Source organism: Budorcas taxicolor, chromosome 6, assembly GCF_023091745.1.
Source record: "Budorcas taxicolor isolate Tak-1 chromosome 6, Takin1.1, whole genome shotgun sequence".
Taxonomy (NCBI): domain Eukaryota; kingdom Metazoa; phylum Chordata; class Mammalia; order Artiodactyla; family Bovidae; genus Budorcas; species Budorcas taxicolor.
The window spans coordinates 27,023,965-27,046,868 of NC_068915.1; the positions used below are offsets into that span (position 1 = coordinate 27,023,965).

The 22,904-nt window shown below is 37.1% G+C and overlaps 1 protein-coding gene across 1 annotated transcript in view; it reads left to right on the plus strand.

Annotated features, from left to right (window-relative positions):
* STPG2 (sperm tail PG-rich repeat containing 2) overlaps positions 1-22,904 on the plus strand; it is a 347,431-nt gene that overhangs the window by 22,938 nt on the left and 301,589 nt on the right. The window contains exons 4-5 of the mRNA XM_052642325.1: positions 13,856-13,968; positions 19,055-19,166. Of these exons, the coding sequence (XP_052498285.1) occupies positions 13,856-13,968; positions 19,055-19,166 (225 nt within the window). The remainder of the gene's footprint in view (positions 1-13,855; positions 13,969-19,054; positions 19,167-22,904) is intronic.

Sequence of the window (22,904 nt, forward strand, 5' to 3'; positions counted from 1 at the left end):
GGATGGAACCCAGGTCTCCAGCATTGCAGGCGGATTCTTTACTGTCTGAGCCACCAGGGAGGCCCATATTAAAAAAATATATATATTATTACAATTATTACCCAGCCCAAGTTCCCTCCCTCCTTTTGTCTCCCTTTGCAAAAGTAAACAGTGAATCTTTTAGTTCAGTTCAATTCAGTTGCTCAGTCATGTCCGACTCTTTGCAACCCCATGGACTGCAGTATGCCAGGCCTCCCTGTCCATGACCAACTCCTGGAGCTTACTAAACTCATGTCCATTGAGTCAGTGATGCCATCAAACCATCTCATCCTCTGTTGTCCCCTTTGTTCCCTCCTTTAATCATTTCTAGCATCAGAGTCTTTTCAAATGAGTTAGTTCTTTGTATCAGGTAGCCAAAGTATTAGCGTTTCAGCTTCAGCATCAGTCCTTCCAATAAATATTCAGGACTGATTTCCTTTAGGGTGGACTGGTTGGATCTCCTTGCAGTCCAAGGGACTCTCAAGAGTCCTCTCCAACACCGTAGTTCAAAAGCATCAATTCTTCAGTGCTCAGCTTTCTTTATAGTCCAACTCACATCCATACATGACTACTGGAAAAACCAAAACTTTGACTAGATGGACCTTTGTTGGCAAAGTAATGTCTCTGCTTTTTAATATGCTGTCTAGGTTGCTGCTACTGCTAAGTCACTTCAGTCATGTCCGACTCTGTGCGACCCCATAGACGGCAGCCCACCAGGCTCCCCTATCCCTGGGATTCTCTAGGCAAGAACAGTGGAGTGGGTTGCCATTTCCTTCTCCAGTGCATGAAAGTGAAAAGTCAAAGTGAAGTCGCTTAGTTGTGTCCGACTCTTTGCGACCCCATGGACTGCAGCCTACCAGGCTCCTCCGTCCATGGGATTTTGCAGGCAAGAGTACTGGAGTGGTGTGCCATAGCCTTCTCCCTGTCTAGGTTGGTCATAACTCTTCTTCCTAGGAAGAAGCGTCTTTTAATTTCATGGCTGCAGTCACCATCTGCAGTGATTTTGGAGCCCCAGAAAATAGTCTGTCACTGTTTCCATTTTTTCCCTGTCTATTTGCCATGAAGTGATGGGACCAGATCTTAGTTTTCTGAATGTTGAGTTTTAAGCCAACTTTTTCACTCTCCTCTTTTACTTTCATCAAGAGGCTCTTTAGTTCTTCTTCACTTTCTGCCATAAGGGTGGTGTCATCTGCATATCTGAGGTTATTGATATTTCTCCCGGCAATCTTGATTCCAGCTTGTGCTTTATCCAGCCCAGCATTTAGCGTGATGTACTCTGAATATAAGTTAAATTAGCAGAGTGACAATATACAGCCTTGACGTACTCCTTTCCCAGTTTGGAACCAGTCTGTTGTTCTATGTCCAGTTCTAACTGTTACTTTTTGACCTGCATGTAGATTTATCTGAGGGAGGTCAGGTGGTCTGGTATTTCCATCTATTGAAGAATTTTCCACAGTTTGTTGTGATCCACACAGTCAAAGACTTTGGCATTGTCAATAAAGCAGAAATAGATGTTTTTCTGGAACTCTCTTGCTTTTTTGATGATCCAGCGGATGGGCAATTTGATCTCTGGTTCCTCTGCCTTTTCTAAAACCAGCTTGTACATCTGGAAGTTCACGGTTCACGTATTGCTGAAGCCTGGCTTGGAGAATATTGAGCGTTACTTTACTAGTGTGTGAGATGAGTGCCATTGTGTGGTAATTTGAGCATTCTTTGGCATTGCCTTTCTTTGAGATTGGAATGAAAACTGATCTTTTCCAGTGGCCATTCTTGAGTTTTCCAAATTTGTTGGCATATTGAGTGTAGCACTTTCACAGTAACATCTTTCAGGATTTGAAATAGCTCAAGTAGAATTCCATCACCTCCACTGCTTTGTTCATAGTGATGCCTCCTTAGGCCCACTTGACTTCACATTCCAGGATGTTTAGCTCTAGGTGAGTGATCACACCATCATGGTTATCTGGGTCATGAAGATCTTTTTTGTAGTTCTGTGCATTCTTGCCACTTCTTAATACCTTCTGCTTCTGTTAGGTCTATACCATTTCTGTCCTTTATTGAGCCCATATTTGTGTGAAATGTTCCCTTGGTATCTTTAATTTTCTTGAAGAGATCTCTAGTCTTTCCCATTCTGTTGTTTTCCTCTATTTTTTTGCATTAATCACTGAGGAAGGCTTTCTTATCTCTCCTTGCTATTCTTTGGAACTCTGCATTCAAATGGGTATATATTTCCTTTTCTCCTTTGCCTTTCACTTCCCTTCTTTTCACAGCTATTTGTAAGGTCTCTTCAGACTACCATTTTGCCTTTTTGCATTTCTTTTTCTTGGGATGGTCTTGATCACTGCTTCCTGTACAATGTCAGGAACCTCTGTCCATAGTTCTTCAGGCACTCTATCAGCTCTAACCCCTTGAATCTATTTGTCACTTCCACTGTATAACTGTAAAGGATTTTATTTAGGTCATACTTCAATGGTGGCTCAGATGGCAAAGCGTCTGCTTGCCGTGCAGGAGACCCGGGTTCAATCCCCAGGTCGGGAAGATCCCTGGAGAAGGAAATGGCAACCCACTCCAGTACTCTTGCCTGGAAAATTCCATGGATGGGGGAGCATGGTAGGCTACAGTCCATGGGGTCGCAAAGAGTCTGACACTACTGAGCGACTTCATTTTGAGTGGTCTAGTGATTTTCCCTACTTTTTTCAATTTAAGTCTGAATTTGGCAATAGGAGTCCATGATCTGAGCCACAGTCAACTCCTGGACTTGTTTTTGCTGACTGTATAGAGCTTCTTCATCTTTGCTTGCAAAGATAATCCATCTCATTTTGGTATTGATCATCTGATGATATCCATGTGTAGAGTGTTCTCTTGTGTTGTTCAAAGTGGGTGTTTCCTATGACCAGTGTGTTCTCTTGGCAAAACTCTATTAGCCTTGCCCTGCTTCATTCTGTACTCCAAGGCAAAACTTGCCTATTACTCCAGGTTTTCTTGACTTCCTACTTTGCATTGCAGTCCTCTATAATGAAAAGGACATCTATTTTGGGTGTTGATTCTAGAAGGTCTTGTAGGTCTTCATAGAAGCGTTCAACTTCAACTTCTTAAGCATTAGTTGTTGGGACATAGACTTGGATTACTGTGCTATTGAATGGTTTGCCTTGGAAATGAACAAGGATCATTCTGTCATTTTTGAGATTGCATCCAAGTACTGCATTTTGGATTCTTTCGTTGACTATGATGGCTATTCCATTTCTTCTAAGGGATTCTTGCCCACCATAGTAGATACAGTGGTCATCTGAGTTAAATTCACCCATTCCAGTCCATTTTAGTTTACTGATTCCTAAAATGTTGATGTTCACTCGTTTGACCACTTCCAATTTGCCTTGATTCATGGACCTAACATTCCAGGTTCCTAAGCGGTATTGCTCTTTTCAGCATCTGACTTTACTTCCATCATCAGTCACATCCACAACTGGGTGTTGTGTTTTCTTTGGCTCCTTCTCTTCATTCTTTCTGGAATTATTTCTCCACTGATCTCCAGTAGCATATTGGGCACCTAGTGACCTGGGGAGTTCACCTTTCAGTGTCCTATCTTTTTGCCTTTTCATACTGTTCATGGGGTTCAAGGCAAGAATACTGAAGTGGTTTGCCATTCCTTTTTCCAGTGGACCACATTTTGAATCTTTACTACATTTAAATAACAAATATTGTTGTGTGATTTAAAACATTTAAGTAAATGGTATCATCTGGTATGTAGATTGCTTCCTAATTTCACTTAATGCTATATTTTCTAGACTTAACTATATCAATATATTTTATCTAATTTATTCATTGTTTCCCATTAGTGAATTTCTTTTTTAAAAAAAATTTATATGTTGAAAAAATTTAAGATTGGGAGAAAAGTAACAAGAATAATACAGGTAATTACTATATACTTTTCACTTAGATCCTGCAGTTAACACTTTATTACATTTGCTTTGTCATTTCCTCCATGTTTATTTCTATCCTTATTAAGCAATTTGAGAGTACTGCATTTCAGACATGATGCCCCTTTATACCTAAATATGTTAGTGTAGAACAAGAATCTCTATTATGAACACAATGATGATCAAAATCAGAAAAACTTCATTCATATAATGCTATCATATAATCTATAGATATTTTAAAGTATTGCTAATTATCTCAATGATATTCTTTAAAAATGAATTTTGGTCTAGAGTGTTAATCTAGTATTATAAGCCACATTTAATTGTGTCTCCTTAGGTTCCTTTAATTGGGAACAGTTCTTCAATCTTTCGTTGTGTTTTGTAGTCTTGACTTTTTAAAGAGTACGGAGTGTTTATTTTGTAGAATATGTTTCCATTTTGGATTTGTGTATGTTTTATCATGCTTAGGATAAGTTTATCTTTTTGGCTGGAATGAAAGTGATGTATCAGTGTATCACATAAAGAGGGACAGGATGTTTACTTATCTGGTAATTGGTGATGTTAACTTGAGGGGATGTCTTCCAGTTTTATCTACTGTAAAGTTACTATTTTTAAAAATTATAAATATTTTGGAGAATTTACTTTAAGAATGAATAGATATGTTGTTCCTTATCAAACTCTCACCTATTTAACATCCATTGATGATGCCTGAATCAGTTTTATTGTGATGTTTATTAAATTATGGTTTTCTAATTCCATATTTTCCTTTAACATTTTTTGTTGGCATTTTAAAGAACAGCTTTATGTTCTTTCTCATTTATGTATTTATATCAGTATGGGTTCTTAAATTCCTGTTTTACTCCAAAGGTTATAATTTACTACTCTCACTTTTCATTTTGAAGTTAAAATTATCTAATGTTGACCCTTAGGAGCTCTTTAAATCTGCTTATTGTGTTTTTGACATTCATTGAGCATTTCTTTATTTTATGGCACAATAAAATGCACCAGACCCATTTTGTTTTTTCCCTGCTCCAGTTGTTCAAATCAGTCATTTCCTCAAGAAGCCCTACTTTTTTAGTAGAGAATAGTATTTCAAAAGAGTATCAGTACACTTGTGTTCTTGCCTGGAGAATCCCAGGGATGGGGGAGCCTGGTGGGCTGCCATCTATGGCACAGAGTCGGACACGATTGAAGTGACTTAGCAGCAGCAGCAGGTATGTTTAGGATATCATTCCTTCTAGGCCATCTCAATGGACAGAGTTATAAATCTATACTTTTTATTACTTGTTAAAAACTTTGAGCTTATATTGATCTCTCTGATTCCAGTTCAATGCCACATGTTTATTCCAGTATTTCCTTTGCCATATTTGAGCTCCTTTCTCTCACATAACCTGGCTCACAGTGTTCTCAGTATAGTTACTTATTTGCTTAATCTTGTAAAACACTGAAAATGATTTCAGGATTGAAAACCATTTTCAGACTTGAGAAGGTACAAAGTTCTTACCTCTATGTGACCATGTGGTTCTATACAAGTGGGAAGTGAAAGCTCAGACAGATTTACTTATAAATTGCCAACTTGAATGTTGAAGGGGTGTTTCAACATAAAGGTTGGAGACTTACTGAAAGGGCATTAAAAACCCCTGTCCAGCCATTACCCAGCCAATTAGCTAACCAGACCAAGACTTTAGTGAACACACATGACAGAAGATACAGAATTTAGAGGATTAGTTCAGGAAAATCATAGAACAAAACAAACAAACAAAAACAGAATTAGGGGCAGGAGGGAGAGTCTGATTTTTGAGTTTCCTCATTGAATTATCTCAGATGTCTGGTTTACAACATAATTATGAGATATACAAAGAACAAAAAGTATATGGTTCATATGCAGGAAAAGAAGCAATCACTAGAAACTGTTCTTGAGGAAGCCAGGATGTTGGATTTATTAGATAAAGTCTTTGTATCAACTAATTTAAATACAATCAAATAAGTTAAAGGACTTGGGCTTCCCAGGGGTACAGTGGTAAAGCATCTGCCTGCCAATGCAGGAGACACAAGAGACGTTAGTTCAGTCCCTGGGTCAGGAAGATCCCCTGGAGTAGGAAATGGCAGCTCACTCTAGTATTCTTGCCTGGAAAATTCCATGTACAGAGGAGCCTGGTAGGCTACAGTCCATGGGACTGCAAAAAGTTAGACACAACTGAGCAGCTGAGCACATCAAACATCAAACATACCAACATAAGCATGGTGAGAGTCAAAGAAAGAAAAAGGGCAGAGAGAATATTTGAAGAAATAATAACTTGGAAACATCCCAAATTTGATGAAAAATAATCTACACATACAGGAAGCTCAATGAATTGCAAATAGTGTAAGTTCAAAGAGATGCACAGCTCGATATAGCACAAAATGTTGAATACCAAAGACAAAGAGAAATCTTGAAAGAAGCGAGAGACATGGCAAGGAATCCCTAAGAAGACTAACAGCTTACTTATCAGAGAAAATGGAGGATGGAAGGCAATGAAGTGATATATTCAAAGTGCTGAAATAAAAATCATTGTTAATCAACAATTCTGTAGTCAGCAGAAAAATTCTTTGAAAATGAAAGCAAAATTAAGATTCACAGGTAAACAGAAACCTATAGACTTTATTTCTAGGTCCTCAGGATGAAATGAAAGTTTATTAGATAATAGCTCAAATTCTATTTAAAGAATTAAAATACAAAGGTAAAGGTAAATAGATAAGCTAGTATAATTTTATTTTTGGTTTATAATTCTCCTTTTTTGAAAATTTCTGTCGTGAAACATAGTAGAGATATATTATATGTTCAAATACAGATATTCCAAGACCTGATAGATTGCTCCATAAAACTTACAAAGAACCAACTTACCTCTGGTAAAATGGAGAGTAAGGATTTTGAGGTTATAGATACATCTCCTGTTCGCACCCTGAATCCCCATTTCTTTGTGGCTATGTGGCCTTTTTGTCCCAAGATTATTTTGCAGCCCTCTCTCTATGCCATACCTGTTTTTCCAGGCCTTGACTGGCCTATCATCCTGTCAGTCATACAAAAATAGTTTTCATCAACAGATAGTGCTGTTATCTTACATATTTGAGTAAGAAATGCTTAGGAGAACAGTGGAGATAGTTCTGTAAAAATTGCACTGGAATGAATGGCAGTCCTGTGGTCTGACATAAGTATATTCTGTCCAAGGTAAAGGACAATGAAGAAACGTAGTGTAATGGAACTGGACTGCCTGGGTTTCTTTCTTTGCTTTTCTGCTTAATAGTTACTTGTCTTTGACCAAGTTTCTTAAGCTCTTTATGATGTTTCCTTATCTAATGTATCCTGGGAGAAAGCTTTGATCTAATACACTGGAACTATCAATAATGTTTCTTTTTCACAATAGTCATTGATCCTTGGTCTTAGCTTAAACAGTTCTCTAGTCTTAAATCTCAAAATGTTATTATTGTTTTAAAATTGTATTTTTTATATATGCTATTTCTTTTTTTCAGAATAATATATCATCTATTAAAAGGCTTGAATAATGCCTCCACGCTTTCCTAGATGTATAAAACCTTTTTCACATGTGAATAAACACTGACATATAACTTTTGATTTCTTTTTGGTTAAATTCTTATTTATAGAAGAGAAAAATAAGAAAAATTATAATTTTAATAGGTCCAATTTATCTGATGCCATGTCTTAGTAATTACTGAGTCAGTTCAACTTGTATTTATTAGGGTAAAAAATCTAGATTGAATTTAAGGAAACATGTTTGTAGAAACATAGATTTACATATAAATTAAAGACATAATTGTTAAAATTCAAGAAGATTCAACAAAGCATAGCTGGAGTAGCTTAGTAGCTGGAGGCTTAAATTTCTTGTTTATTCCTGAAAAAAAAAAACCACGTGCCTCACAGACTATTTTCAAATTGATACTGTAGTAATGTTAATTTGAGTATTACCCAAATTTCTGATAATTCTGTGTATCTCTTTAGCTGCTTTGTGAGCTTGTGCTATATGTGGGCCCAGTTTCCAGATATAAATATTAATAGAAAATTGAGAAAATAATCCAAGAGATAGGTATTATTGTGATTATTCACCGAGTCATTGAAATAACATCTGCTGAAGGTATTTTATATACCTTAACTATGGAAGCACCTGTAAAGTTAAAAGCTATATAAGGCTCAAGCCACCAAATCATTTTAAGCTATATTTAATCTATAAAGGTAAATTCTGTATAAGTTATTTTATATAACATTTTGAATTATAAAATTTGACTTCTTTCCCTTTTTAAACAGAAGAGCCCAGGGAACCATTGGAAATTTGCTTTTCAGAGGTGGATTTTGCAAGCAGGGTTTTGCGGCTGGAATTATGACACTGACATGCTTGCTAATAATAACATGTTGAGAACTACCTGTGTGCTGCCACACTGGAGTGCAGTCTATTAGTGTTTGAACTGCTGCACCTAGGAACTTGTAATTCTTCACAAATTCTCTTTCTTCACTTAATTATGGGAAAGACATGAGGAGAAAGTTTCATAGCCCCTTCATTTATTTCACTGTCAGTGAAAGTGGCAGTTAGTAATTCTTCAAGTTATATTACATCATTCACTTAAAATAGTGGAGCTCCTTGCTGAGTTTGCTTCAATTAGGTCATATTTTATTTGCTAATGATTTTAAAGTTAACAATGTCCTTGAAGGACGGTGTTGTCAACACATCTTGACATAAAGAGAATGTGATATAGAACTAAGAGTATGTCAATTTATTCTTTATTTTCTGTTTGTATTTTAAAAAGACTTTAAAATTAATTTTCCAATTGAACATTTACGGGAGAACTGCAAAGGTTAGTGAATTAAGTAGTTCACGTGGTTTAAATGAAATAAATTTCAGTGTATACACAGGAAAAGGATTTTGCTGGTATCTTGAATGGTGTGTGTGTGTTTAAGTATGTTTGTGTATGCATAATCTTTCCTTCTGTTGGGTTAGTTTTAAGAATTCTTAAACAGTTAACCTGCAAAATCCCAATGATTAACCTGAAGAAAGCTTCTTGGACCTAATTCTACTTGAATATAGTTTCTCCTGAAATGTTATGTTGAAGCAGTTACTATAAAACTAACATATTTTTCAGTTCAGTTCAGTTGCTCAGTTGTGTCCAACTCTTTGCAACGCTATGGACTGCAGCACGCCAATCCTCCCTGTCCTTCACCAACTCCCGGTGTTTATTCAAACTCATGTCCATTGAGTCGGTGATGCCATCCAACTATGTCATCCTCCGTCATCCCCTTTTCCTCCCCCCTTCAATCTTTCCTAGCATCAGAGTCTTTTCCAATGAGCCACTTCTTCCCAGCAGGTGGCCAAAGTATTGGAGTTTTGGCTTCAGCATCAGTCCTTCCAATGAATATTCAGGACTGATTTCCTTTAGGATGGACTAGTTGGATCTCTTTGCAGTCCAAGGGACTCTCAAGAGTCTTCTCCAACACTACAGTTCAAAAGCATCAATTCTTGGGCTATCAAATTTTATAGCCTCAAATTTTTTAGGCTATAAAAATATAATGTTAAGGATGGCTTGTCAAAATGCTCTGTGTTAAAATATGAGTTTTATTTTTAAAAATCTATAAGCTATAGCAAATCAATAGATATGTTCCTGCCTGAAAGATAGAAAATATCTGGCACATCTAACCTGGCTATATTATATTAAAAGAGAGTTCTACATTTATTTTATTACTTATTATGCCTAAAATCTTCACAATTATGAAATTTTGCTTTATTTCAAAGTAAAAATAAAGTACAACACAAATGAGAAAACTTTCTTTCTGACATCAAAACTGTATATGTACTTTAAAATCCATGCCTCTATTAAGTAATTTCATTTGAAAGGTGGTCTAGAACATATCTTCGCAAAAAAAGTGTTGCAGGGCTCAGCACTGTTTCCTTTCTGAAGCCCTCTGGGGTGCAGCAGTCTTCAGAGTTGCCACTGACCCAAAGGAACAGGCTGCTTTGTAGCTACTCTAGTGGGTAGCATGGTTTCTTCCAGGACTCCTCTTTTACCATCTGCTACTCTGTTGGTCATGTCAGGCTGTGCTGTTTTTCTGTGCTGTTCTGCTGGGTGTTATGGTGTTTGTCTTTGCATGCTAGACCCAAAGCCTTTGGATGGTCTGACTACCTTTATTTCCTTTTGTGTTACATTCAGAGGTGCTAGAGTGGTGTAAGCTCTATGCATTAGAGAGATTGGTGGGATAGCCCTTTTAATTTTTATTTATAGCTCTGTTCCTTCTAGGATGGACAAGGATCTGGGCTTGGGAATCATATATCAACCTATTTATAATAATATCATCATCTTGCTTTAATTTGGTGCTTTATACAGTGTTATAACTACATAGTGTGTTCAAGCTAAGCATCCCTAGTGAAGAAGGGAAATACTTCTCTGCTCTTTGCATTGTAGTTTGTTAGAAGGAATCTGCATACCAATTAGCGAAGCACAGCAAGATGACTTACAGTGCTGGAAATATTCCTAGTGGAAATAAGGATCAATCCTTTTAATTTATGTAACAAGTTTTCCCAGGCTTCATTGGATTGTGGGTTCACAATCCACATACCTAATTAGCATCACAGTTATGTTCAGTTAAGTTCAGTCGCTCAGTCATGTCCGACTCTTTGCAACCCCATGAATCGCAGCACACCAGGCCTCCCTGTCCATCACCAACTCCCAGAGTTTACCCAAATTCAGGTCCATTGAGTCGGTGATGCCATCCAGCTATCTCATCCTCTGTCGTCCCCTTTTCCTCCTGCCCCCAATCCCTCCCAGCATCAGAGTCTTTTCCAATGAGTCAGCTCTTCGCATGAGGTGGCCAAAGCACTGGAGCTTCAGCTTTAGCATCATTCCTTCCAAAGAACACCCAGGGCTGATCTCCTTTAGAATGGACTGATTGGATCTCCTTGCAGTCCAAGGGACTCTCAAGAGTCTTCTCCAACATCACAGTTCAAAAGCATCAATTCTTCAGCTCTCAGCTTTCTTCACAGTCCAACTCTCACATCCATACATGAGCATTGGAAAAACCATAACCTTGACTACACGGACCTTTGTTGGCAAAGTAATGTCTCTGCTTTTCAATATGCTGTCTAGGTTGGTCATAATGCATATTGTCTCCTCCTGTTGATGTGGTGGAACTCAAGCCTTCTTCAAAGTTCTCCTTCGCAGAAGCTTCTAGAAGGGCTGTCTCAACCATGCTCCTGAACAAGTCTGTTTCCACTGACACAGCTTCTGCTGCCCCAGGCACTTTAGTCACTTGCCAGATGGTGCTCTCTGCTGAGCATTTCTGCTCATGTACTCCATCACAGTGAAAGCTGCACGGTGAGCTGAGGTGAAGTCAGGCGATTATGTTCTTCTCTCTGTGTTATACTCTAATAGCTAGAAGGGTCTAAAAGTAGCACTGCTTTTTACCAGTGTTTTAATGAAATAGATCTTTTAGATTTTGCACTCCACAGAACACAGGCGTAAATCCATTGGGGGATTGTGTTGTACAAGGCGAATTCAGTCAGCAGAAAAGACTACGAAGTAGTAAGCATTGCCACTCTTTTGACTGTAAGATTTTCTTACTGGATGTGGGTTATCATGATTAGCTGCTTCCCATAGGATTACTTTTTGCCTTTACCTTCTGGTTGATTTGTTCTGTTAGTTCACCGGACATTCCAAAATATGTCTGAATCTTATATGGACATAGCTAGTAACTCCCTGTTTCTATACCCTCAGCTCCAACATTTTCCACCACCCCAAGAAAGGAGACTTACTGTAATTCAATTTCTGTCTCAGATTACCATCTATGATGAATGAATCAACAAAGGTTCCATTTCATTTCACTCAAACATCAAAGTTCTGTCAGATGGTGTTTGCCTCTGTTTAATTGTTTAAGGTCAGGTGGGTGTAAAAGGAAAAGTTTAGTTTCATTGGTTTTGTATTTTATAGTATTTGAGGGCTAGTTGTTTAGTGGTGAGTTCTAGGAAATAAAAGATGTTTTCACATAGTAGGAAATCTTAGTGCTATAGCAGCTTATTTTTGAATTTTGTTGTGGCACCTTTCTGGAGTGATGCCTGTCTAACTAGGAAGTCTGTCTTTGTTAGGGCCTAATGGCAATGCTTCCAGTTTATTTCCAACCATCTGTGGCAGGAATGGAATGGGTTTTAGCATTCTTTCTTCACTTCATGTAATGGCACTGGTGCAAACAAATCTCTAAGGTTATTAGTAATTTTGAGAATTACTCTGTACTCACTACCCATGAGTCTGTCCTTACCTCTAGTATCTATCTTCCTGGGCATATTAATAGGGTTCAGCTGAGGTTTCTTTCACATGCAGCAAGGTTTTTTTCTGGTTCTAGGCTCTGCTGTGCTATATTTTCCAGAAATTCCTTGAAGTGGAATGTGAATGTGAACGATACCTTCTCTTAGTTTCTGAAGAAGGAAAAAAAAAAAAAAGAAAAAGAAAAGAGTGAAAGTCTTTCAGTTGTGTCCAACTCTTTGCAACTGTACCGTCCATGGAATTCTCCACGCCAGAATACTGGAGTGGGTAGCCATTCCCTTCTCCAGGGGATCTTCCCAATGCAGGGACTGAACCCAGGTCTCCCTCATTGCATGTGGATTCTTTACCAGCACTGATAATTTGAGTCTATTTTACACTCTTCTTTTGAGGTTCTGGCGGGAATCTGATTTGATTCACCAGTCTGAACTAGAATTTTGTCTTCTTAACATTTAATCACTATTTATTTAATTAATATTGCTTATAATGGTAATTGAGAGAAATTGGTTCTACTGTTCGAGAACAGCAATGATCACCTAGAACAACTGGCATGCTGTTTTATGCAGTTAAACTAAAAGTTTATGTTACTGGGATTTTATTCATTGTATTTAATAGTGTTTTAATAATCCATTCCTATTTTAAAGCTGTATTTTTACAAATCTGAATTAAAAGTTAAATAGACTAGAGTTTAACTTTACATCAGTTAAAAAAATAAGATTTTATAAATTTTTAAAATGATTACTCAACATAACAGAATTCCTATAAGAAACACTGCTGTTCTTGTTTCATGTTATATTATTAGTGTCTAGTGAAAGCAGGTGTTTTTACCTTCTCTGAAACAAAATCTTCAGTGAGTCATGCTTAATTTTGGTATTTATTATAGTGGATGTGAAGGAAGATGATTGCTGATTTCTCATGTCACAAATGACTTCTTTGGTGTTAAAGTACTGATCCTGATCTCAAATAGTAACTATAAAATGAACTGAGTTTAATTTTTGTTGTGCATTTGTTACTATAAGAAAATTTTATGTGAATATCTTATAGACTTAAATATCAAGTAATTAGACATTTTCTAGTATTTGTTGGTGATGTTTGAATTCTAATTTAATTTCTATTTAATTAAGTCATTATTGTTAGACTTTCCCTAAATTGTGCAATTCTGCCCTTCCTCCCTGATTTAAATGGTAAGGAGCTGATTTTCATTACCCTTAAGGATTTAGGTTGTTGAGTGTACTGCCTAGAGCAAAGCTGTTCATATTGGTTGAGATTATGATGGAGAAGGAAACAGCAACCTAGTCCATTATTCTTGCCTGGAGAATTCTGTGGACAGAGGAGTCTGGCGGGCTACAGTCCAGGGGGTCGTAAAGAGTCAGACACAACTGAGCAGCTTTCACTTTCATGCTTAGCTAGAGGTCCTTCTCTGGGAATCCTGGTTGACTCAGGAGTGGAATAGGATACAGTGATAACTTAGGTTATCTAAGTTATCATGATAACCTATATCAGAGAAGATTCTAGCATTTACCAGGGGAAACTCATTGACTAAGGCTATCCTTGCTTTAGACTTGAGTAAAGTTAAACTTCGTTTCATGATTTATATAAACTCTCTCTCACCCTCCCTTTTTGTTTAAAAGGATTTTTCCAATGCAACTTTGAAATACAAGGGGATACATTTTGGCAACTCGTTGGGAAGACTTCAATTACCTATAACTTCAGGGCCTGGTCCTGGACAGTATGATATAACCCAGTAAGTAAAAAAATAGTATACTTTTACTGTAGTTTTTGACTAATAATTTAGACTAGGTTATGCTGTTATGAAAGGAAAAATCAGTATAAAAAACTTAAAGAAATATTATACTTTAGGCTAAGCTATGTGAAAACTATTGCTTTTTCAGTCTGCCAGATCCTGTGCTATGTGTTTTACATGTATTAACTCATTTAATATTCACATGTCTCTGTGTAGTTTCTATTGTTATGTCTATTTATTAGTGAAAAATGAGTCAGAGAAGAAATAACATATTTAATATCATGTAGCTGTTGAGTGGCAGAACTTGATATATAGCCCATGTGTCTAAGTACTAAAATATGCTGCCTTTAATTACAAGATAGACAAAAGTTCAGGAAAAATATAAAAGTAGGTGACCCCAGGATTCTTTATCTTGTTCCTGGCTCTGGTGTCCATTCTTCTGACTAATGATAGATTGAGAAGGCATTCTCACTTTGAGTCAGAGCCGTAACATTAGGTTGAAGGTAATATTTACAAAGTCTAACTAGGAAATACATTTCTTGTAAAATAACTGTCTTTATTTTTTTCCTACTCTTATCTTATATATGAGTACGGTCTTAGATATCAGTCCATGGAGGCCAAAATTGACTAATAAATACAATGTTCTCAGAAGCTATAACTGCTTTCCATGATTTAGTTTTTTTTTAAATAGGTTCCAGCTTATGTGCCTGATCCTTTCTCTCTCATACAATGAATTTCTCACAGGAAGTCCCACAATGATTACCTCCAGTTAATTTGCTGGACACATTCAGATACACATGTATACCAGCAGTGGACATAGCTTAGACTCTTGCTTAAACTCCCCTGCTGCTGTTCATTCATTGAACAAACATTGTTTGAATTCTTGCTATAACCTAGTAATGAACTTAGTAACTGAGAATAAAAAGAATAAAACATGGTCCTTGTTTTGGGGAATTTATACCCTGTTCTATTGTCCTTTTCTTTGTTCACTTTCCTATTATGGGAGATATAACATGTATTTTTATTTTTTAGTAGTTATACTAGAAACTTAACATGTATAAACTTAACATGTATACACAGATTGTTGCTGCTAAGTCGCTTCAGTCGTGTCTGACTCTGTGCAACCCCATAGACAGCAGCCTGCTAGGCTCTTCTGTCCTTGGGATTCTCCAGGCAAGAATACTGAAGTGGGTTGCCATTTCCTTCTCCATTGCATGAAAGTGAAAAGTGAAAGTGAATTCGCTCAGTCGTGCCCGACTCTTAGCGACCCCATGGACGCAGCCTACAAGGCTCCTCCATCCCTGGGATTTTCCAAGCAAGAGTACTGGAGTGAGTTGCCATTGCCTTCTCTGATATATAGTAATGGGATCTAAATTTAATCTTTGTCATTCCAAATAAAGCAAAGTCTGTCAAATGCTCTTAATGGTGCTCATTTCCTTGACATAATACTTTTGTTAGTACTTTACTCTTTCTTCTTTCAGTTTGGCTGGTTGGTTCCCTATATGTCTGCCTGCCTATCAGTTTTATTGAGGTTTTGTCAACATTAGGCAAAATTAACCCTTTTTTAGGGTATGTAGTTCTGTGATGATTATTTTCCATTTCATTACACATCTAACTGAGTACCTCAGGCATGACCAGTGTTCTAATTATGTTGCTGTAATTTTGCTTGCTGTTTTCTTTATAACAGTCACTTTTACTTCTCTAGTCCTGTCCTGCTCCCATTCTCATCCTAGTTTTTAAATGTTACTTTCTTTTTTATCTTTGTTATTTGTCTTGTTTCTTCCTTTTCTTCTGTTTGCATTTTCACTTTGCTAGTAGTACTCTTGCCTGGAAACTCCCATGGACGGAGGAGCCTGGTAGGCTGCAGTCCATGGGGTCACTGAGGGTTGGACACGACTGAGCGACTTCCCTTTCACTTTTCACTTTCGTGCATTGGAGAAGGAAATGGCAACCCACTCCAGTGTTCTTGCCTGGAGAATCCCAGGGACGGGGGAGCCTGGTGGGCTGCCGTCTATGGGGTGGCACAGAGTTGGACATGACTGAAGCGATTTAGCAGCAGCAGCAGCAGCAGCAGTAGGAATGTATCCATATATATTGCACTCCTAACTGCTTCAGATGGTTCATCATTTCCATAATTTGTCTACTCTTTGGTTTGCTGCCTTCACTATCTTTTATTTGGACTTGTTTTAGCTCCTTCTGGTAGTCAATATTTTATACTATTTTTTCTTTATTACTTCTTGTTTATTGATTGAGTCATAATTACTCTGGGAGATTTGATATGGTATAAAAATGGAAATACTTGCTGGATGGGAGGAGAGTTTGGGGGAGCATAGATATGTGTAGTTACACTAGAAGTATAGTATAATTATACTTCTCAATCCTCATCCCAATTCCCAAGAAGGCTAGTACTAAATATTGTGCTAACCATCGGACAGTGGCATTCATCTCCTGTGCTAGTAAGGTTAAGCTTTAAATCTTGAATGCTTGGCTTCAGCATTATGCTGAAAAGGTAGAGGAACCAGAGATCAAATTGCCAACATTTGCTGTATCATAGGGAAAACTAGGGAATTCCAGAAAAACAGCTGCCTCTGTTTCATTGACTCTGCCAAAACCTTTAACTATGTGGATCATAATAAACTGTGGGAAGATCTTAAAGAGATTGGAATACCAGACTATCTTACCTGTCTCCTGAGAAACCTATAAGGGGGTCAAAAAGCAACAGTTAGAACCCTGTATTTTACAGCTGAGTGGTTCAAGATTGAGAAAGGAGTATGGCAGGGCTGTCTGCTGTCACCTTGTTTGTTTAATTTATATGCTGAGCACGTCCTTGAGAAATGCTGGCTGGATGAGTTACAAACTGGAATCAAGATAGGTGGGAGAAACATCAACAACCTCAGATATGTGGATTATACCACTCTAATGTCAGAAACCAAAGAAGAACTAAAGCGCTTCTTGATGAGAGTGAAGGAGGAGAGTGAAAGACCTGGCTTAAAAATAAATATTAAAAAAACTAAGATCATGGCATCCGGCCCCATTACTGCATGGCAAATAGAAGGAGGAAAGGTGGAAATCGTGACAGATTTCCTCCTCTTGGGGTCCAAAAATCACTGCGGATAGTGACTGCAGCCATGAAATCAGAAGACGTTTGCTTCTTGGCAGGAAAGCTAGACACTGTGTTGAAAGCAGAGGCATTACTCTGCCGACAAAGGTCTGTAAAGTCAAAGCTATCATCTTCCCATTGGTCATATACACTGTGAGAGCTGGACTGTAAAGAAGGCGGGTGCCTAAGAACTGATGCCTTTGAACTGTGGTGCTGGACAAGACTCCTAAGAGTCCCTTGGGCAGCAAGGAGATAAAACAAGTCAATCTTAATGGAAATCAACCTGGAATGCTCACTGGAAGGACTGATGCTGAAGTTGAAACTCCAGGATTTTGGTCATCTGATGCCAACAGTTGACTCATTGGAAAAGTCCCTGATGCTGGGAAAGATTGAGGGCAGAAAGAGAAGAGGGTGTCAGAGGATGAGATGGCTGGATGGCATCACCAATGCGGTGGACATGAATTTGGGAAACTTTAGGAGATGGTGAGGGACAGAGAGGCCTGGCATGCTGCAGTCTATGGGGTCACACGGAGTCGGATACGACTGGGTAACTGAACAACAACAAGAAGATACATGTAGATGTATGGTTGAGTCCCTTTGCTGTTCACCTGAAACTATCACGTTAATCAGCCATACTCCAATACAAAATAAAAAGTTTACAAAATGGAAATATTTGACTATTCTAAATGGAAAGATAGGCCTATAGGTTTTTTTTTTTTTTAAATTTGGGAAACAGACCTAAATGATATGTGACTCTTTTGATATCCCTAGTATAAATATTTTTATCCATAAAACTATTTTGAAAATGTTTGTTGAATTTTGTGTAAAAAAAAATCAACGAAGTCAGCATTTAATAGTGAACCGAGATGTTCTATGCATTGTTTAACTCATAGTAATGTGTAAACAAAGAAGTAATGACAATTATGTAACCTAAGCATTTGTTTTTCTATTATCTGTTTTATAATCTGCTTATGTTCAATATAGCTCATTGGAAATGTTTAATGTGAAACTGTTTCCCCAGAATTCTGTTTAAGAATTAGAAAAACTGTATACCACCAAACACTTCACGTATAATTATCTGCTTTAATCATTACAACCTTGAGAATTGGTTATTAATATTTCTAATTATAGAAGAAGAGTCAAATCTGAAGTTTAGAGAAGTTAGGTGATTTGTGCAAGGTCACGTAGCTAGTAGGTAGCAATCTTAGGATTCACATCAGGCTGTCTGACTTCAGAGCTGTTGCTTACTTGGTTTATTATTCTCACTTGTAAGTAAGTAAAGTAAAGTTGCTCAGTCGCGTCCGACTCTTTGCGACTCCATGGACTGTAGCCTTTCAGGCTCCTCCGTCCATGGGATTTTCCAGGCAAGAGTGCTGGAGTGGATTGCCATTTCCTTCTCCAGGGGATCTTCCCAACCCAGGAATCGAAGCCGGGTCTCCCACATTGCAGACAGATGCTTTACCGTCTGAGCCACCAGGGAACTTGAGGTTGTGTAAATTTCAGGGAAAATAAGCTTCCTTCTCATTTTCAAAGATCTTTCTTTATGCCTTTTTTCCTGATTGTCATGTGATATAAGTAGCATAAATTGTTTTTCCCTTGGGACTTCCCCAGTGGCTCAGCAGGTAGAGAATCTGCCTGCAATGCAGGAGACGCAGGAGGCACAGGTACAGTCCCTGGGTCAGGAAGATCCCCTGGAGGAGGGCATGGCAACCCACTCCAGTATTCTTGCCTGGAGAATTCCATGGACAGAGGAGGCTGGCAGGCTACAGTCCATAGGGCTGCAAGGAGTTGGACATGACTAAAGTGGCTTAGCACTTACTGAGGATATATTGGCCTAACAACACCCAGATGTGTTTATCATCAAGAACATGATCTTACTGAATACTTTTTAAGCAGGAAATGTTGGTGTAAAAATATTCTCTTAGCTTATATAGACATTTATATATTTGAAATTGAGAATAAGTTTTTTTTTCTTGATTTTTAAAGGAAAAAGTCACCTCATTATGAAAATGTAAACATCAAGAAAGATCAACAGCAAAACAGTCGCTCAAATCTCCGACGACTTTATGAAGTAAAAATATTGAAGGAGGAAAAAGAGGTAAATTAAAAATTAGCCATTTCATCCGCTTTCTAGATTTTAAGATAATTGAATCTTAAAACAAAGTTAGAGTACTCTTAGATGTACTGTGCCTCGTAGGTAGTTGTCATTCAGTGAATTTTGTGGAAGGAACTAAGGAACTATATTTAAAATTTCCTTCAAGTGATCACTATTTCCGCTTGAGCACCTCTTGTGATTAAAAAACTCCATACCCCTGAGGTTTCTTGTTCCAGTAGTAGACTACTCTGTTTCTTACAATTTCCTTCCTAAATGGACTTAAATTTACCTGCTTGCTGTCTTCTTAATTCTCCCTTTTCCTATGACTTCTCTTGAATCTGCCTTCAAATCTTTGCTCATAAGGATAATGTTCTTTTATTTTTCTCAGTATTTAACTTCAAGATAACTTATCTTCCTTTGAGGTTATCTAGGGATCTTCAGTTTTTGACTTTTTCTCTCTTTAAAATATGAGATAGAGAACTAAGAATAATATTCTTGGTACAGTCTGAATAGTACCTAGTTTTTATTTTCATTGTTCTAGGTAGCTTATATTTATTAATATAAAACTCTAAATGCCATTAACTTTTTTTTGTAGCTATGCTTCAGTTTAATCATTTGGAACTTGCAGTCATAAAAACCTGGATTTTTTGTAGTCACAGAAACCTTGAATTTTTTAAAAGTTTATATTTAAACTTAAAAACTTGAAGGTCATAGGATAAACATTTCAAAATGGATCCATTTAGAGGAAGGATAAATGATTCTCAATTGAGAAATCAATGAGTATTTCAATAAGAATTTTCTCTGCATTTGATTTCCTTGGTTTTTCCTCTGAATATTAATCAGCAGTGAAAAATATTGCTTATAGAGTTATTAGAAAAAGATACATTAACAGGGAAATATAATGCAGTTGTTTTCATAGAATAATAATTATAAATTTCAAACAAGATAAAAAAAAGTGTTAATTTAGAATCATGAGAGAGATTGGTCTGTTATATTGTAATGTGTTTGTTTGGTTTTAGTATTAAGATAATACTGACCTCATACAATGAGTTAAGTATTCCTTCTACTTGTGTCCTCTGAAAGAGACTGTAGAGAATTGGTATAATTTTTTCCCCTAAATGTTTGGTAGAATTTACCAGTGAACCCATCTGGGTCTGGTACTTTTAGTTTTGGAAGGCTGTCTTGATTTCTTTAATAGATTTAAACCTATTCAGATTATCTGTTTCTTCTTATGAGAAGTTGGCAGTTGAACCTTTTAAGGAAGTGGTTTATTTCATCTAGGTTATCGAATTTATGGGCATAGAGTTGTTCATAACATTCCTTTATTCTTCTAATGTATATGGGGTCTATAGTTATGTCTCCCCCTTCATTTATAATATTAGTGATTTATGTCTTCTCTTATTTTTCTTAGTTTGCCAGGTGAGAGGTTTATAAATTTTATTGATCTTTTCAAAGAACCAGCTTTTGGTTTTGTTGTTTTTCTCTGTTCATTTCTTATTTTTAATTTCATTGATTTTTTTCTCTAATTCTTAATTAGAATTAATTCTTAATTAAATTAATTATTAATTTTTTTGGGGGTGTTATTTTGGTATTTAATATTTTACTTGGGTATTTAATATTTTATTTTGTATTTGCTCTTTTAAAATTTTTTCCTAAGGTGGTAACTTAGATGCTCATATGTGTTTTTAGTGGTATAAATTTCCCTGTAAGAGCTGTTTATCCTGTATCTCACAACTTTTGATTGTTTCTGTATTCATTTTCATTTAGTTCAAAATGTTTTAAAATTTCTCTTGAGATTTCTTCTTTGATCCATGTGTTATTTAGAATTGTGATGCTTAATCTCCATGTATTTTGTGAGTTTCCATTGATCTTTCTGTTTTTGGTTTCTAATTTAATTCTACATGGTCTGAGAGCAGACGTTGTATGATTTCTAGTCTGTTAAATTTGTGAAAGTGTGTTTGTGACTCAAAACGTGGTCTGTCTTGGGAAATGTTCTGTATGAGCTTGAGAAGAATGAATTCTGCTGTTGTTGGATGAAGTAGCATATAGGTATCAATTACATCTAGTTGACTGATGGTGTTATTGAGTTCAAGCGTGTCCTTATGGATTTTATGCCCACTGGTCTGTCCACTTCTGAGAGAGGGTGAAGTCTCCAACTGTGATAGGGAATTCATTTATTTCTCCTTGCAGTTCTATCAGTTTTTGCTTCATTTAGTTGATGCTCTGTTGTTAGGTTTCTACACTTAATGATTGTTACCTCTTTTTAGAGAACTGACCCCTTTACCATTATGTAATGACCTTCTTTATCTCTGATAATTATCTTTACTTTGAAGTATACTCTTTCTGAATAAAAAGCTTTCTCTGGTGGCTCAGATGGTAACGAATCTGCCTGCAATGCAGGTAGGTCTGGATTTGATCCCTAGGTTGGGAAGATCCCCCAGAGAAGAAAATGGCTACCCACACCAGTATACTTGCATGGAGAATTCCATGGACAGAGGAGCCTGGTGGGCTACAGTCCATGGGGTTGCAAAGAGATGGACACAACTGAACAACTAACACTTTCACTCTTTGCTTTCTTTTGATTAGTATTAATGTGGTATATTGTCCCCTATCCATTTACTTTACATTTATATGTCTTTATATTTAAAGTGGGATTTTTGTAGACAAGGCTTACTATACAAGAATAGTGGTATCTTTGATCCACTCTGACAATCTGGCTTTTAACTAGTGCATTTAGATCGTTGACACGAATGGTTATTGATATAGTTAAATTAGTATACACTACTGCTTTCTGTTTGCCCTTATTCTTTTTTTTTTTTTTTTTTTTTTTGCCTATGCTGCACAGCTTGTAAGATCTCAGGAACCTAGGCCATGGTTGTGAAAGCCCAGAATCCTACCCACTAGGCCATAAGGAGCTCCCACATTGTTGATATTTTTGTTGTTCATTTTTTCCCCCTGCCTTTTGTGGCTTTGAGTATTTTGTATGATTCCTTTTCTGTCCTTTCTTAGAATATAGCTATACTTCATTTTTTACTTTTTAAGTGTTCAGTTCAGTTCAGTCGCTCAGTCGTGTCCGACTCTTTGTGACCCCATGAATCGCAGCACGCCAGGCCTCCCTGTCCATCACCATCTCCCGGAGTTCACTCAAACTCACGTCCATCGAATCGGTGATGCCATCCAGCCATCTCATCCTCTGTCGTCCCCTTCTCCTCCTGCCCCCAATCCCTCCCAGCATCAGTCTTTTCCAGTCAGTCAATTCTTCGCATGAGGTGGCCAAAGTACTGGAGTTTCAGCTTTAGCATCATTCCTTCCAAAGTATACCCAGGGCTGATCTCCTTTAGAATGGTTGGATCTCCTTGCAGTCCAAGGGACTCTCAAGAGTCTTCTCCAACACCACAGTTCAAAAGCATCAATTCTTTGGTGCTCAGCTTTCTTCACGCTCCAGCTCTCACATCCATACATTTTAAGTGTTAGTTCTAGTTTATAACTAATTCTGGTCTACTTTTAAATAATACTGCACTACTTCATGGGTAGTGTGAGTACCTTGTAATTGAAAAAAAATCCTAGTTTTTCCTTTCCATTTCTTGCATCACTGTTGTCATACATTTCACTTATATTTAAGCATATAGAAACATATGCATATGTATGTGTATATATATATATATGTGCACACATACATAATTGAATATACTGTTGCTATTATTTTGAGCAAAATATTTGAGAAAAATAATAATGGCTCTG